Consider the following 17,642-nt stretch of genomic DNA (forward strand, 5'->3'; position numbering starts at 1 on the left):
TGTTAGCTCCTCGTGCACTTCCGGGAAGAAAGACACCGGGGTGGGGCGCGGCCGTGAGTCGCGCTCCGAGCCCAGAAACCAATCATCCAGCTGTGAACACTCAGGGCAGTGTGGAGGGTTCCACTTCAGCCCGATGTTCGCAGCCGCCCGAGCAAACACGGCTGCCATCTCAGCGTCCAACTCATCCTGTGCTCTACCACCCGTGGGCAGGAGCTCAGAAGATTCGTCCGCTTCTGATAGCTGAATCCCACCCTCCAATGCCACGACCGAAAGCTCATCTTCATCGCGGGCCGTGAACGACACATTAAACCCGCCCTGAGGAAGACCGTCTGCATCGCTCGACAGCTCGTCTGGACAGAACGAGCGTGCTGGGGGATAGGAGGTCCGCGGGGGCTGAGCCGGCAGAAACGCTCCCATGTCCACATCCAGATCTCCCGGTGTTCTTGCCGACCCGGCCGGCTGAGCGTCAGCCCAGGACGGACCAGGTTGGGGAGCAGCCGTGGTGGCTCCTTGCTTCATGAAGAAGGAAGTGAGCTGCGACCGCAACGTTCTCATGGGCATGTTCTCACAATGAGAACATAACCCTTCCACGAAAGCTGCCTTGGCATGCTGGCGCCCCAGACACTCGAGGCAGATTTCATGGGTATCCAGAGGGGAGAGATAACTGCCACATCCAGTAGCGCAAACGCGGAAGGACATCTTTAAAAAGACACCAAGCGTTTACACGAGCTCTTTTAGAAAGAAATATGCTCTAATATACTCTTTTAGCACCTGCAGACTCAGGCTGCCGAAGTGCCCAGGGGAAACACAGCACTCAACCGTGTGAGGTGACCGCAGATATGCACCGTAAGAATCCAACAGCGTAGCAAAGAGTGAGAGGACGAACACACATGCATTTGGCTCCAAAGAAAAAATCTGAATGAGTGATGCATGCCATCTCCTTTTATACCCATATGTCCGGGGCGGAGAGTGGCATGCAAATTCCACTCGCCAATTTTCATTGGCCTTTTCGATTTTAAGCAAAGGTGATTGGGGCTCTTAAGATCGAACCCCCAGTGTCACTACATCAACACAACATCGAGTGAGTGACAGACAGGGAAAGCCATTTCATTCTGCTCATGTGTTACACTTGCTATAGTTTACTTCCATGTTGCTTCTTCATCAAATAGCAATGTTAAATGTAAATCAGGTCAATCACTAAAACAACAGCGCTACCCTGATGGAAAAAAAGCATGTATAAAATGTATGTGTACACTAGGCATGTTATAAAATATCACTATATCGATTATTAATCTGCACATTATTTTATCGATACGTTTAGAGGCATTAATATATTAACATTAGCCAACATTTAAGTTAAAAGCCTAATCTGCATGCTTTCCAATTCAGTATCAGTTGCCTTCCAGCCTGCGTAGCTAATAGTGTTGGGAACCCACAAAAGGGTGATATAACATTTACTGAAGCTGGTGGCAGGTAGAACAAGGCACAGTCCAAACTAAGTTGTAGATCTAGTCACCATACAAACAAACATTACAAAGGTTTTTGTACTTCTTCAAGAATTAACAATGTGACGTTGATGAGTTTGCAGATTAGTTTATGAAACTGGTTTAACTGTGTAAACTGAACGATTAGAAATTATTATGCAATTTCTCTGTATGTACCTTTGATGAGGTTTCATTCAAGGTGTCAAACCACAAAAAGACATACTTGTAACTGAAAACACATTGTGTAGGCTATATGAAAGATACATACTGTATACACAATATATCATCCGGTGATGGCTTGAATAAATAATCTTTGTCCTTTGATAATGATTTGGGTTGAATATAATGGAAAATTATGCGATTTGAGCTCTGTGGAGCTGCAGAATTTTGAGCAGCCTCTGAAGATGGCGAGTGGCGGTGAGTGTGTACCTTTTGTAGAAAATAATTATTTCGAATTATAGAACGCGCCATGTCATCTGCCAGATGCGTCTGGTGTGCGACCCCCTTTAATTCACTCTGCCACCACACTTTGCCAAAATTGTGTTGAGCAATATGTTTGAAAAGACAAAGACTATTGTGCAATGAGCAGCACTATTTATATCTGAAAATATGCCAATATTTATCATTAATCATTGGGAAAATTTCTGATTATCGAAGCGTGAAAAAGGCTACGTTCCCAAGCCTAGTGTACACGCAAAAAATCGACATGATATAGAAATGATTGAGAAAGGACCTCTTAACGCTATTTGATGTCCAAAACAAGCCCAGACAGGTATTGTGACAGAAATCAAGTATTTTTCAGCCTATGTAAGGCGCATTTTAATTACCACAGAAGCACGCCAAGTCTTAACTATCACTTTAATGCAGAATGAGACGTTTTTGTCTGCAAGCGCTGGTGTTGACGCCCTGTCGAGAATCATGAACTTCACGACTGCTGCAGCAATGTGGATAGCCACAGGCTGCTGCTGATTAATATTGTGGAGGATGAGAGTTTAAGAGATTTAGTGCCCATTGCAATGAATATGCAATCTATGTGGGGACTAGTTCTTTCAATTAGTCAAACTCCCACTTAGACTTTGGGAAACGTTTAATGTTACTTGAATTGGTGCTATTTTAGTGCATTTCTATCTTTATACAATGGAAAGCTTTGTTTGGAATATGTTAATAAAGCATTGCATTGCTACATATTGTTTTGTTTTGAAATACATGTATTTTGACGGGAAAAGAAGTATATATGGTGTTAAATTTCAACACTTACAAAATCTGCGATTGTTGCTACAAAAAATATGCACTTAATCGCAATAAAAATGTTAATCGACTGACAGCACTAATTACAACACTATTACATACTGTATCTCTGGTCACTAACAACCCTATACACTTTTGGTATTAAAGCAAATATATATATATTTTTTAAAGTTTGCACTAATGAGGAGTACTAAAGATGTGGTGGCATAACTCCAAAAATGGATGAGGTATGTGGGATGGAATGAGGTAGGGTCACTAAAGTGCATTTAGGTATGCATTTAAGGGTTAAAAAGTAACCAGTTTGAATTCTCTCTCTCTCTCTCTCTCTCTCTCTCTCTCTCTCTCTCTCTCTCTCTCTCTCTCTCTCTATATATATATATATATACACACACACATATATTTTAATATTTTTATTTTTATTTTTATTTTTTAATCTATCCAAGTATGAATACATTGTCTATATTTTAATCTAAAACACCAAGTGGATTTCCATTGACTGTACCAACTGTTATCTTAAGTAGCCCCTTTGATTCAGACTCAGTTGTTTGGTTGTTGCCAGGGCTGACTGGCACTTGAACAAATGTTCCTCTGCATTGTGCTTACTGCTTAACTCAGGATATGGCATTTAAAAGAGGTGTCCAAACATCAAAAAGCAAGCCTCAAATAAGCATTGTAACTACAAATAGCCTATGTGACAGCGCACACCGAAGAACAGGTGACTCATCTGTTAAGAGGACCGGATACAATTGTTGACAAGAACATTGCAGCCTCTTTTTAACCTGAGCTAGTTGTGAAGTCATTTACACAGATAACAGAAAGAGGTTAGATGGTTTAATAATCATTGCAATCTTACTTGCGTGCTTGTATGTCCATACTGTATTTATATTGCTTATCATGAATGCTCTTGTGTGGCCTTAAGAGCTCTCTTTTTTGAAAATAATCTTTTAAGGGAAATCATAAGCACCATATGGATTAAAAATGGAAAAATAATGGAATTGTTTTTAACTTGATCAAAAATATTTATTTAATGTTAAAAACAGAGCAATATTTTGATAGCACCAGAGAGCCAAAATTAACTGTGGCTGGGATTAGAGATAGTAACACCAGAACATTATGTACTTGTTCTATAAATCCAATTTTCCACCACAATTTGTGCAGATTCCATGTGGGCCAACTGATGTAGCAAAACACTGGGAATCAAAGCCTTCCCCTATGGTGCGCCAGTTATAGACATTTACTCATTAACAGGAGCTTGCTGTGTCTTACACAAGGCTAGAACTGAACAGTTAGATCTTCACTCCGGTCATATTTGGAATACTTAATAGAACTGGAAACAAGCAAGCAATTTTGTATTACCTATAATACATTGCAACTCTTCATGAAAGTACTCACAATACATCCACAGAGGTACTAAAGCCATTTCAAGCTCTATATAAAAGGCATTACTCATCACAGCGTATTCTCTGCACACCACTTTCTTTCCCAGGGTGCTCTGCCTCTAAGAACACTCATGAACAAATGGGAATGCACTGTGAATACCCCAATCACTTCACCAGGCAATTACAAAAATAATCACTCAAATTCACGCCATAGGTTGAGTCAATGTTCCTGGGGTGCTTAAAAAAACAGAACAATGTTTTGATAGTGCCTTATTTTCGGAGGAATCAACCATTGAAAGGATTATTGATACTGTAGATGTCTCTGCAGTTAAGCTGGGATAGGAGAAAGTATTTACATTTCGAAGGTTACACACTCCACCTTTAAATATGACTATGGATTCTGCATATTCACCTGTTCCATATCACAGTTCCAGAGATCTTTTGCATCTCACCCAGTGCAGCCAGTAACAGAGATGATTTCCCACAACCCACCTGTCCAACTATCATTGTTAACTGACCTGAGGAGAGAACGCAAACAAATCAATATACATGTGATTTGAAACTCAAACTCTTCCCCTCCACTGTAGCGCTCAAATCTCATCCGTGCTTGCATTCAATTGAAAACATTCAAACATGCACAATGATGCTTGACACTAAACCTGCCACAACACATCTTGTATACATCAGTGTTTTCCTCGCAACTGTTCGGCACACTATAGGAGCCACACTTTAAATTTTGCAAATGTTTTTTTTTTTTTTTTTTTTTTTTTTTTACATATAGGTATCAATCCGAATATACTGTATAGTTACAGTTGTAAATCAGAATGTATAGTTAAAAATCCTGAATATATAGCTAAATACTGTATATATATATTTATAAATCCAAATATCTAAGTATAAATCCTGAATATATGAATGTACCTCTAAATATAAACAGTAGTTATAAATCTAAATATATAAACATAAATCCTAAATATATTTGTAAATATGAATAAATACATGTAAATATGAATAAAAATGAATATATAGTTATAAATCCTAAATATATAATGATAAATCAGAATATAAAGTTGTACATTTTAACATATAGTTATAAATCCTGAATAGATAAATGTATCTCTAAATATATATTTGTAAATCTGAATATATATATTTTTAATCAATATATATATATATACACAGTACATATATAAATCCTGAATATGTTTTCTAAATGAATAAATAATTTTAAATATAAATATGAAAATATAAACATAAATCCTAAATATATAGTTATAAATCCTGATTATTTAGTTATAAATCAGAAAAAAAGTTATAAATCCTGAACTGATAAATGCATCTCAAAATATATAGTTATATATCTGAATTTATAGTTGCAAATCTAAATATACTGTATGTATATAAATTCTGAAAATGTTTTACATCTAAATGCATACATTTAAATCCTGAATGAATAGTTATAAATATAAATATACTGTGCAATTAATATATAGTTATAAATCCAAACACTTAGTTATAAATCTAAATATATAAATCTAAATATGGAATTTACTGTATTTTCAATGTTCTTAATTTTAAATATTAAAATATACATTTGAGTATATGTGTTTAGTGATAAATCCTGAATATATAGTTATAAATCCTGAATACATGGTTATAAATCCGAACATTTAGTTATAAATCCTGAATAGATAAATGTATCTTTAAATATATAGTTATAAATCTGAATATATTTGTAAATCCTGAATGTATAGTTATAATATAAAAATATAAATAAATAATAAGTTAAATATAAATATACTGTACAATTAATATGTAGTTATAAATTCTGAATATATAGTTATAAATCCAAATATGTAGTTATAAATTTGAATATATAGTTACAAAATCTGAATACATAATTGTAAACCTGAAAATACAGTAAAAAATCCTGAATATATAGTTAAAATCTGAATATGTGGTTATAAATCTGAATACTATATACAGTTTTAAATCCAAACATATAGTTATAAATTCTAAATACTATATAAATGTACAGTATCTCTAAATATTTAGTTATAAATCTGAATATATAAATATAAATCCTGAATATACTGCATTTGTAAATCTGAATACATAAATGTAAATCCTGAACATATAGTTATAAATATGATTATATAGTATAAATATAAATCCTGAATATTTAGTTGCAAATCTGAATATTTAAATGTAAATCCTGAATATATAAATATTACCCTGAATAAATTAATAAAACTTAATGCTCGGGCATGTTGAAACACAAATTCATTTTCCATATTTCACTATAATGATCACAGTAGACCAACAAATTTGAGGCAGCTTTTTTGTTTTGATGACTTGAATCTTTTGAAATCCATAGTTTAAAAGTGGATTAAATAAAGAGGCAGGAGTAGCTATTCAGAACATTGAAAACAGAAATGCTGCTTCCAGTGTAGTCAGCTCTGTTGATTATAATGGAAGTGATCTAGTTTTATTGCGTCACAGTACTCAGTGTTTTGTTTTGATACCCATTCAGTCCCCAAACACACACCTCCTTCTCTGTCTGTCTCTTTCTCTCTCGTTTGAGTTGCAATTGAATGCCAAAGACTTATGTAAAAATAATAACACTAGTAAACGAGAGCTCATGGTACAGTGCATACAGGTGTATATGTACCTGCAGGCGTTGCTGCATGAGGGTGAGTAAATGCTGACAAAATGTGATGAGCCATATAATAAGTATGCTTGTTAAAGGACTCACCAAAAGGAATCCTAATATCCACATTGGATAACATTGGTGTTCCATCAGTCCAGCTGAAATAGCCATTTGTTATCTTTAAAGAAAAGCAGACTGACAGTTACTCCATTTGCATGGGTCTTTCTTTCTTGTCTCCTCACATACTGTACATGAAGCTCACATTCTGTGTTACTGCATGAATGAAGACATGAGCCGAATCTCACCTTGATGCAGATATCCTCATCCTCCACAGCCAGCGACACATCCTCATGTTCACTCTGCAGCCCACAGCTGTTCCATTCCTCTCTAACAGGACGCTTACGATTTACCACCTTCAGAGGCTTTATAAGAGGTAAGAAAAGCAAAAGATCTACTAAAGCTCAGCATGAACAGCCTCTTTAAAAGTAACCTCTATATGCTTAATGCAATTTTTGTATATTATACATTAAATTCAATTACATGATTTTTTTCAACATAACACAATATGGTGATGAATATGGCAGGCCCTATGGTCAACTAACTGGACTCACCAGGGCTTGATACTTGTTGTGATTGGTTGAATTGGGTAATATGGTTGCTCCAGGGTCCTGTTCACCTCCGATCTCATCACAGGAGAAAAACTCACTCAGCTTCTGAACACTGGACAAAGGCGAGAAAATAGTTTGCCAGGTATTCACATGGTATTCATGTGGTATTTACAAGGGCGTAGATTTGGCTTGCACATTGGAGGGCAGTGTGAAGCATTTACCCATGTTTCCATTGATCTATGTATAAATAATGGGGGGGGGGGGGGGGATTACCTCCTTTACGAAAGCATAACGAAATAAATTCAGAAAAAAAATAATAGATTTTGTTTTCTAGTTGTATAGAGTGTATTGTTGGAAGCAGATTGGAAACAACTGATGCTATCATGAAAAATGTTGATCACAAGCAAGCAGTCAATTCCCCTCTCGTTCCACTAAATATATTGAGACTGGTGGCACAGATGGCCTGTTTTCCAGACAGAACTGATCTATGACCTGTAGATACAGCTTTCACTCTCTGAAATGTGTTCCACATCATTAGGCTGATTTGATTGATCCCGAGGCACACAGACACACATCTGATTTTTCAGAGCGGAGTATAGCTGTGATGGGAGGAAACAAAATAAACAGCGCACGACTGAGCTGAAATGATTTATCACACATTGACATTGGAAACACGCAAGACCAAATTATCTTAACCGAGTGGTTAATTAAAAATGTTATATCCTGACCTGTCTTTGTTGGTCATATATCACTGAAATAAACAGAGCAATTCGAATTTGCTGTCATGCAACACTACGTACAAATTAGGCCATAAATTCAACTGTTTAATTGGTACATAGAGGACATGTATGAAGTCTATGTTCCGGGAAAAAAAAAAAAAGATCCATCCATCTATACAGAGGGTCGGCAACCTTTTTGAAACGGAGTGCCATTTTTAATCTTCCGACATAGATTTTTTTTAAATTCTGAAACTTTATTTCCAGGTTTAATTTAGATTTTAAATCAGACTTATAATTTTGAACCCCACGAATGGTTTAAGGGTGGTATTTTGGGTTGAAAATCTCAAACATTGATGGTGGCGGCGTCTTAAATACATCGTCAAGAATTACTCTGAAAGCAAAAATCAGCAGATAAAACTTGAAAATGTAGGCTGCTATCAGGCAATGCGGTTTACTCCTGTGATTCAACAAAAATACCAATGATTACCCCTTCGCATGCCAATGGTGGCACATGTGCCATAGGTTGCCGATATCTGATCTACAGTGGCAAGAAAAAGTATGTGATAATGTTTGAGTGCTTTTTATAAGTCAAAGTAGCTCTAACCTACACCTCCAATCTCGTTTTATCAATTGGATGCCAGGTTTGCCAATTCCTGACTCTAATTTTTTTTTGTTTTTTTTTGTCATCTTTAGCCTAGGGATTCACTTTTTCAACAGCACTGTGAATGTTTAATGGGGTATGTTCAGTAAAGACATGAAGGATTATAATTTGTTGTGTGTTGTTAGCTTAAGCATCTTGTATTTGTCTATACTTGTGACTTTGATGAAGATGATAACATTTTATGACCAATTAATGCAGAAAACCAGCTAATTCCAAAGGGTTCACACACTTTTTCTTGCCACTGTACAAAAACAAAAAAATAATTATATAATATTAAATAATGTTACAATTTCAAATGATGAAGCAAAATCTGTTTCAAAGCCTATGAGCTGCCTACCTAGGCAACATTTTTAGGTGCAATCAACGCAAAAGGCCTATGTAAAAAGGAAAGAAAAGAGAAAAAGGAGAGAGGTTTACCACCATATGCTGAGGGACTGTGTATGCCACCGGACACAAACACACAAAAAGGTAAACCAAACTTTTATTGTGGTTTACTAACTTCACCAAATGTTAGCGAACTTGGCCTGCTACTATATACTGAGTTACCTTGGCGTTAGCAAATTGACAATCATGAGTCGTCACGTACTAAATCTATTTCACCAGCACAGTTAAGCATGGTTAGCTAACCATGCCGAGATATCCAGTCGGAAAAAGTTTTGAAATCATGCTGTGCCGACACATGATCAAGTTGGAACCGTTCCTCAGCCTGCTGAGAACCATTCAGCCCGATGGTTGAAATGCGGCTAAAGTTGCTGCCATGAAGTACCTCAAATCAGTCACTTATGAAGTTCCATTTCAGTTAAAATGCTGTCTTAGAAGGTAGCTGTCTATGTAGACAGTAGACAGTGAGGTAGCTTACTAGGTTTTGGAACATAGCTAAAATGAGGTTATTATAAGCTTATCCAGTAGCATTGAATATTTGTAACTGACCTGACCAGTGCTTTGACGGTGGAACGCACGACACTGGAAAGCAGGAAGAGAGGGGTGACCAGGATATGAAAGAGTGAGAGGGAGGCAAAGGCCACAGCGGGGGACAGGTCTGCATCATCAGACAGGTGCACATGGGCAACAAACGTCTGAAACAAACACACACATTTTCATCTTAAATGCAGCCATTTCAATTTAATCTAGAGTATTAAAACCTACATAATGTATATACAAGATGGAATTGCTGGTAACAGTCCATGTCATAATTACATATCATTGGTAGGAGACAGTGCCAATAAAAATTAGAAATCAGAGTGACCGTTGTATACTTACAGTGAGTACTGCTGCAATGGGAATAGCTGTGTTCATAAAAACTGTGAAGACAAAAAATAGCACTCAATGAGTTTCAAACTCATCGTAAGGCTATTGGCAGCAAATGAAGCAAAGTGGTACATGTGTAGAGTGGTAAAATTGGATTTCGTGAACACAGTTTTCTGTCTATCCCCATTTTTATCTATCCATGTGTCCATCCATCGATCATGTGGTGGTTCCGCCAGTGTCCCTGCCAACATTCAGAATAATGGTTGATCAAATATTGGGTTTTCAATCACAGGTTCTTTTTTTTTTTTTTTTTTTTGGATTTTCCCCCTTTTAAGTCCTCGTGGTCGCGTAGTGCTTCACCTCAATCCGGGTGGTGGAGGATGAATCCCAGTTGCCTCCGCGTCTGAGACCATCAACCTGCGCATCTTATCACGTGGCTTGTTGAGCACGTTGCCACGGAGACATAGCAGGCTATGGCCTGCTCCACTTGGCCTGCTACCATATACTGAGTTACCTTGCCGTTAGCAAATTGACAATCATGAGTCGTCACGTACTAAAACTATTTCACCAGCACAGTTAAGCATGGTTAGCTAACCATGCCGAGATATCCAGTCGGAAAACAGTTTGAAATCATGCTGTGCCGACACATGATCAAGTGGAATGCCCAATTGTGGAGGCTTCATGCCATCCACCGCGGCATCCGCGCTCAACTCACCACGCGCCCCACCGAGAACGAACCACATTATAGCGACCACGAGGAGGTTACCCCATGTGACTCTACCCTCCCTAGCAACCGGGCCAATTTGGTTTCTTAGGAGACCTAGCTGGAGTCACTCAGCACGCCCTGAGATTCAAACTAGCGAACTCCAGGGGTGGTAGCCAGCGTTTTCTTTTTACCACTGAGCTACCCAGGCCCCGACTTCAATCACAGATTCTAAACTTTTTGACACTGCGTCTTAAAAATGAAATGATCTTTGTGTAAGATGCTGAAAAAACAGCAAGACACAACACAATAGCCAAAAATGCTCACCTGACCAATGTCTACATGGACCACAAATTTAAAAAACAGTGTAAATAGTAGGCCAGAGGGCACCCGGTGTATCTTCTGTTACTCCTTACATGTCTTTGTCGTCAGTGTACTTTGTGGTAAAGACATACTGAGTAGTAGTACAGCTCCTTTCTCATTTCTTCAGTGGTCTACTAAGGCTACAATCTCAATCTCACAATGCACCTTTTGTTCATTTTGTCATTGTGGAGAAACAAGTTTCTCCAGAGGGAACAAATATGCAATAAAAAAATATTTTACAGTATGTTGCTTTGCATGTAATATTCTTTTGGTGCATTTGGTGAAAATCTTGACTTGGGCCTAGGACAAAATCTTGAGAGCTCAGTACCGATAGCGTATATGACTTTGGAGTGAGTTATACACACTGCAAGTCAAGTGGATAATGCAATGGCTAATGCAGGTGAGTTTTGCCATGGGCACATTACTGAGCATTACCAATCTCTGTTTGATTTTAGATCTGTGCTGCTGGTGGAATTATTTCACCAGAAGGAATAGTTTCCTCATTAAAAAAGTTGTTCTTCTTAAGAAATTAATTGTAATTTTGAAACATTTGTACAAAATCATGCACACTTACATGAGATGAAGTCTCCAGTCATATCAGTTACCTTATAAAAGCTGTTTAATTCTACATAGAGAGGGTCCCTCAAGGGGGCGGCCATGTTTGGATCACATGACCAGCCGAATATTACTCGCTTAATTTCAGTAACCATCCTGTTATTGGACACTTTCACCCATGGGTTAAATTAATTATGGCTGACTGTGAATAGTGAATTTCTACAATGGCACTGGTAACTTAAAACTAATGTGCTTGAATGATGCCACATCCATGCCCCTATGTGTCAGCGTAAGTCAAAGTAGATATATTGAAAAGTAATTACTGACTGCACCTTCAAGACATGTTGATGTGCCCATTGTCATATATTCATATAACGTTTTTGAATACATTATGATTCATGCATAACTTACAATTTTAACTTTAAAAAGTGGAATTCCATTAATGGGGATTGATTTAAGAAATGTGTTTACTCCTCTAAACAGTCTGTGCTGGAAGTGCCACACTTGAGTGAGTTTACATTTGACTATATAAGGAACTTGGCAAATTACAAACCGAAGTTTTGCTGATTGCTGAGGGATGCTGTATCTGCAGTTTCATTGCCAGCTGGTATCTGACAAAATGGAATGAGCAGACGCCTCAGTCTTGGTGATAAGAAATCTACAATTCGTAAAAGAAATCTACAAGTACCAGAATCTGTGTGGATACTTGAGAACCCTTTAAGTAATTGCTATTTACAGCTAACCCATTCAATACATCGAGGAACTGATGTATGACCATGCTCCCTGTTATCATTCATGCAAATTTGCATCTTCACTTCACATGAAGACAAACTAGGCTTGACATTAAAAACAAGTCAAGATTAACAGACTGACAAAACACAATTTCCAAATGTTAACATCCAAACACACATTTCTATGCCAACCCTACTTAATTCTGCACTGACTACCAACATAGCTTCAGATTGTAGTATAAAGTAGATTTGGCTTTGATCCAGTTCCATTCAGATATTAGTATGAAAACTGTGTCTTTCCCTTCTAGGATTATGACAACTACCGAGAAAGAGTATGCCATGTAGTTACTGCAACTGACAGCTATGGGACAAATGGCCTCTTTACTGTTTGTATCTTCTATTACTTTTCTGTGAAGGATGAGCCTTCTATATTACTATTATGTTCTGAGAAGGAGCAATAGACTGATTGTACCATTTCCAGACCAAAAATGGCAACAAAACTAAACTTGAATTGGTTCCTACAATGAGTTTAGAAGTTAAATTCTGCAACTTTGCGATCATGGCAATTCATTGACAAAATGGCAAGGTCTGCTGCACACCTTCCTTTGATCCCAGTGTACTGCCCATAAGGTCTGTGAGACACAAATGCCTTGTGAATGTTTCCATTGAGTTCTTGAGTTTGGGTTCTGCTGACTGGTGGCAATGCCATCAAAGTGATTGATTGAACTCTTATACTACTATCATTGCACATTACTTAACTTCTGGGTTTGGGGCTGTCTACAGCCAAGTTTAATTAATTTGATGGTAGTTTCCTGTCTCACAGGTTGTTGTTTTTTTTGCCCATTTTCCCTCATGTTCTTTGGTGTCCTCATTTGGCCTCCAGCCTAGTCTGTCTGCTATATTTGGGTTTGCAGTCTGGGCAATTTTAAGTGTTTCTTTTACCATATTGTTTTGAACTAACTATGGACATAAAACAAATTTGGAAACCTTTGATTAGTATGTGATGGGCAAACTTAATTGGGACTTCTTCCCTAATTGGGCATACTGTATCTTCCCTAAAGTACTATTACTTAAGTTGGTGGGTGGCTTCATTACTGTGTGAACAAGTAAATGCATTCCCTAAGTTTCACTTTAAAAAGAAACAGGTCTTCACGGTTGAAAGACTATGCAACCCTGACTTAAATCAGAACGCTTGAGAGGACAGCACTGGAAAGAGTGCAAACATTTTCAATTAATGCAATAAAGCCAAGAACATTCAGTCTTTCAAAGCTGATAACTATTAATTTCGATGGCAGTAATTTTCAACCTTTTTGACTCCAAGGCCCCCCTCTTGCTGAGCTATTTAATTGCTAGTACATCGAGTTGTTGCTAAAATGTTTTTTCTTTTGCCCTGAACCCACTACACTGATAGGTATGAGGAGAATGAATAGCCTCTTACAGCCTGACCTGCTGGCAAGCTACATTACTTTTATTATGAGGGATGAACCTTCTATATAGCTAGATAGATTGACTGTGCCACTTTCCCATAAATTGTCATCAGAACTAAATCTTCATTTTTTCCTATAATGGGTTCATAAGTTCAATCCACAAAGGCAATTGAAAGTTCAGTGAAAGTAAGGATAGGTCTGCTCATGTGATACCCAGAGGGTCCGTGAGATTAAAACGGCATCAATGTGACTGGTGGCTTTGAGTTTTGCGCTTTATGACTGGAGGCCATTCCATCAAGTTAGTGAACTATTTTACAATTATTGCTGTAATTTACTTGCTGTGTCATACTGTGGTGCTACCTGCAGCAAAGTTTTATCACTTTGATGGGACTTTATGCAACTGAAATACTGTTCTTTGGTGTCTCTTTTTTATTTTTGCTGTGCTGTTTAGTTACTTGTTTTAGTATCATGTTGGATAAACTTCTGGTCATCTCCCCCAGATTACTACTACTTGAGCTGGTGATGTGAAATAAATATCTAAAAATTGTTTAGTGTAATTACACATTTATTATTTTACCCAGTATTTGTGTGTGCTTCTTACTGCACCGTTAGCATAGGAACATGCTAAGTACAAACATTTTTAAATCAAATGCAGTCGATAGACCCTTTTCACAGACTGTGATGATGCATCACGGCTTATTTATCAGCAAACATCAAGCAAACATTTTCATATTTGCAATTTTTTCATTATTTTGTGTATTACACATTGTATTATACTACCCTGGAATTACTTTTCAAAAACAATTTACCACAGACGCAATGAGGTTTCTAATGCAGCTGCTGAGAGAGTGACCGCTGACTATCTTCTTTCTTCTGAATGCCGTAATCCATCACTCTCTCTTTTTTTTCTTAATTTGGAAAGTTGTAGGAATGTAACAGCGGCATTTTTTCCTTTATATGTTGGAGCAAATGGGTAAGCAAAAATTATATTTCCCATTCACTCCCATTCACTGCTATCGAAGTTTACCCTGCAATTGTTTACTTCCACGTTCCAAAACCCGGAAGTGTGAAAAGGGCCAAATGTTTCCTTTGAGTCAGGTTCTGCTGCCTAGAAGTTATGACATCAAGATAAGTGAATATTGCACAAACATGGATGTAACTCACTTCGCTGCTGTTCCATTCGGTACTGCTGCAAAGTTTAATCACTTTGGTGGGACTTCCTTCTCCAGCTTATTTTCCTGTATGATAGATTCTTTACCCATTTTTTTAGGCATTCCCAATTTGCCTCCAGGTTAGTGAATTTATTTATTTATTTAGTGCGGGACTAACTGACTTACTCTAATAGTTTTAGAGTTGTGCTGAGCAAACTCAATGACAACTTCTGGAGTATAAGGCCACATCCACACTAAACTCTGTTTTCAGTTTCCTAACATCATCATTTTCCAAAGTTTGTACATAGTACTAGAGAGTGTTTTCGAAAGTCAGCATTTCAGAATGAAAGTCAGAATGAAAAACCATTACAGTGAGGGTGAAAGGCATAAACATAGCAAAATCAATGCGTTTTCAAATGAAAATGTGTGAACATTGGCTGAATCCAAATGACCACATATTAATGCTCTTCAAGATTTTACAATGGAATTTAGGAAACTGGGTCAAAATAATTACAAAATCAAAAGTAAACCAAAAACCTGTGAAAGTACACGCAGATTGGGGGTCCAAAATCCCAATAATCAAAGAAGATGGCTTTGTATGGATGAACTCGGCATGTATTGCAACATGTGACTTTTTTTTTATAGAGACAGCCAAATTCATTGATCCTATGCTTGTGCTTCGTTACAGGAGCTGTCCCCTCCAACGGTGCTGAAACTTTGGCCAATATGTCCACAAGTCTGTCTCCTCAACATGAAAATAATGCGGAAACACTAGCAAGCATGGAAACTCTATGTAACCTTGTTGAAACTTATTAACTATTACTAAATTTAATTAAAGAAAAAATTATGGCTTTGGAAAGACAGGGTTTCAGATGTATTGACCCCAGAAATCCATGTATCTGAACCCACGCGATGTGAGATGCTCTTGTCACTGGTCCTACTCGAACTGCCCCGAGCGGGATTCGAACCGGCGATTCCCGGCATGGGAGTTGGACGCGCTAGCAAGGAGGCTATAAAAGCCATGGCCTCTAGCCTCGGTCGATAGTGTGTCTCTTAAGGCCAGGAGAGTGAGGTTTACACACTGCACAGCTATCATGTACCAGCTGGCAACAGTTACAGTCACCCCCCTAAACCTCACTCCCATCCATGTTACGGCACCAGTGTCACCGGTCTACTTGACCCACCTGAGCAGGATTCGAACCGGTGATCCCCAGCATGAGAGTTGGACGCGCTAGCAAGGAGGCTATAAATGCCATGATCTCTAGCCTCGGTGGCTAGTGAGTCTCTTAAGGCCAGGAGAGTGAGGTTTACACACTACACAGCCATCACGTACCAGATGGCTACCATTACACTCTCACCTAGCCTAATGTGTTGTTTCTTTTGCTGGAAACTGAACAGATGCACACAGAACAGGGTTAAAATGACAGGCATCAGTACTGAACATCAGAGACTGCCTACTGATTTTTCAAATACTTTTTTATCCTCTGAAATAGGGTACAATGGCTTTCCAATGAAACCAAATATATTAATACAATTTATTAAATGTCCCTTAGTATCTGATAATCTATGAAAAATGCAAGAAAGGTATGTTAAAATTACGTTTAAGTTGCACTAGGACTTAAGAGTGGTTCAAAGCTCTTGTTCATTTACAAAAGTTTTTTACATAATGCTTTTGTGAAAAGCGCGATAGAGAATAAGTGCAACTTAAGTGCTACTAACGTTCTACTTAGTGCTTCAGCACCAAGCCTATACAGTTCACACTTTATTCCAGAGAAGTGCCATAATAGACAAACCACACTTTATTGCAGATTACAATAAAAGAAACTGGTATTATTTTACATTATACAGTTACATTTTAGTAGAAAGCAGCTTGCTTCTTGTATTTTTCCAAATTTTCAACAGCACTCAGTTCAAGAGACAATTACTTCTAACAGTGACAATTTTAGAGAAAATGGTTCACTTTTTAGAGATGTACATTATACTGTACTCTGTGTTCAGATCCCCCACCTAATGGGGGAGGGGGTCAACTTTTCCTAAGTCAGATTCTCATTTAATACTGACATTCATCTGCTGCGCTGCCACAAAAAAAAAAAAGAAAAAAAAAGAAAACAAGATGTGCCGCAACGGCCAAACACCTTCGACTTTAGGGGGGTGAAGGGGGGCCTCCAACTGATTTATGAAACAGGGCTCCAAATGCCAAAGGCCACCCCTGCCTATGCAACAAACTCTTCAGGGAGGAAATCACTGATGCAAACTGAATGATGCATGAAGCTGACGCTTCTTCGCACCACTGCATGCAGAATTTACTTCTGCTGGGCAACCCTATACCTACTAGTGTTGAGAAAACTGAAGCAAAAAAAAAAAAAAAATGTAATATATATATATATATATATATATATATATATATATATATATATATATCAAAGAATGTACAACACTACACGGTTGAAAGACTGTGTAACCTTGATTTAAATCAAAGCCCTTGAAAAAACACCACTGTGAAAGAAGTGAAAACATTCTATATATGCAGCTAGCGAGTGTGTTTGAAGAAGCAAGAAAATGTATGTGTGCCCTTTTTTCCAAGCATTGCAACCTTGCCATCTGTTGCAGGGCTCCCTGTTCTTCTATTGCATTCTGTTTGCAAAAGGAACATTTGGGAGTCAAAATTGTATATTTCCTATTGACACACTAAAGCTGAGGATATATATAACCATC

The 17,642-nt window shown here is 37.7% G+C and overlaps 1 protein-coding gene across 2 annotated transcripts in view; it reads right to left on the minus strand.

Annotated features, from left to right (window-relative positions):
• Nucleotides 1-17,642, minus strand: part of LOC127436184 (ATP-binding cassette sub-family C member 8-like) — a 98,317-nt gene that overhangs the window by 52,069 nt on the left and 28,606 nt on the right. For both annotated transcript variants that reach the window (XM_051690186.1, XM_051690185.1), the window contains exons 11-16: nt 10,010-10,050; nt 9,680-9,825; nt 7,373-7,481; nt 7,067-7,183; nt 6,867-6,939; nt 4,524-4,629 (exon numbers count right to left, since the gene is read on the minus strand). In XM_051690186.1, the coding sequence (XP_051546146.1) occupies nt 4,524-4,629; nt 6,867-6,939; nt 7,067-7,183; nt 7,373-7,481; nt 9,680-9,825; nt 10,010-10,050 (592 nt within the window). The remainder of the gene's footprint in view (nt 1-4,523; nt 4,630-6,866; nt 6,940-7,066; nt 7,184-7,372; nt 7,482-9,679; nt 9,826-10,009; nt 10,051-17,642) is intronic.

This window comes from Myxocyprinus asiaticus, chromosome 46, assembly GCF_019703515.2.
Source record: "Myxocyprinus asiaticus isolate MX2 ecotype Aquarium Trade chromosome 46, UBuf_Myxa_2, whole genome shotgun sequence".
Lineage (NCBI taxonomy): Eukaryota > Metazoa > Chordata > Actinopteri > Cypriniformes > Catostomidae > Myxocyprinus > Myxocyprinus asiaticus.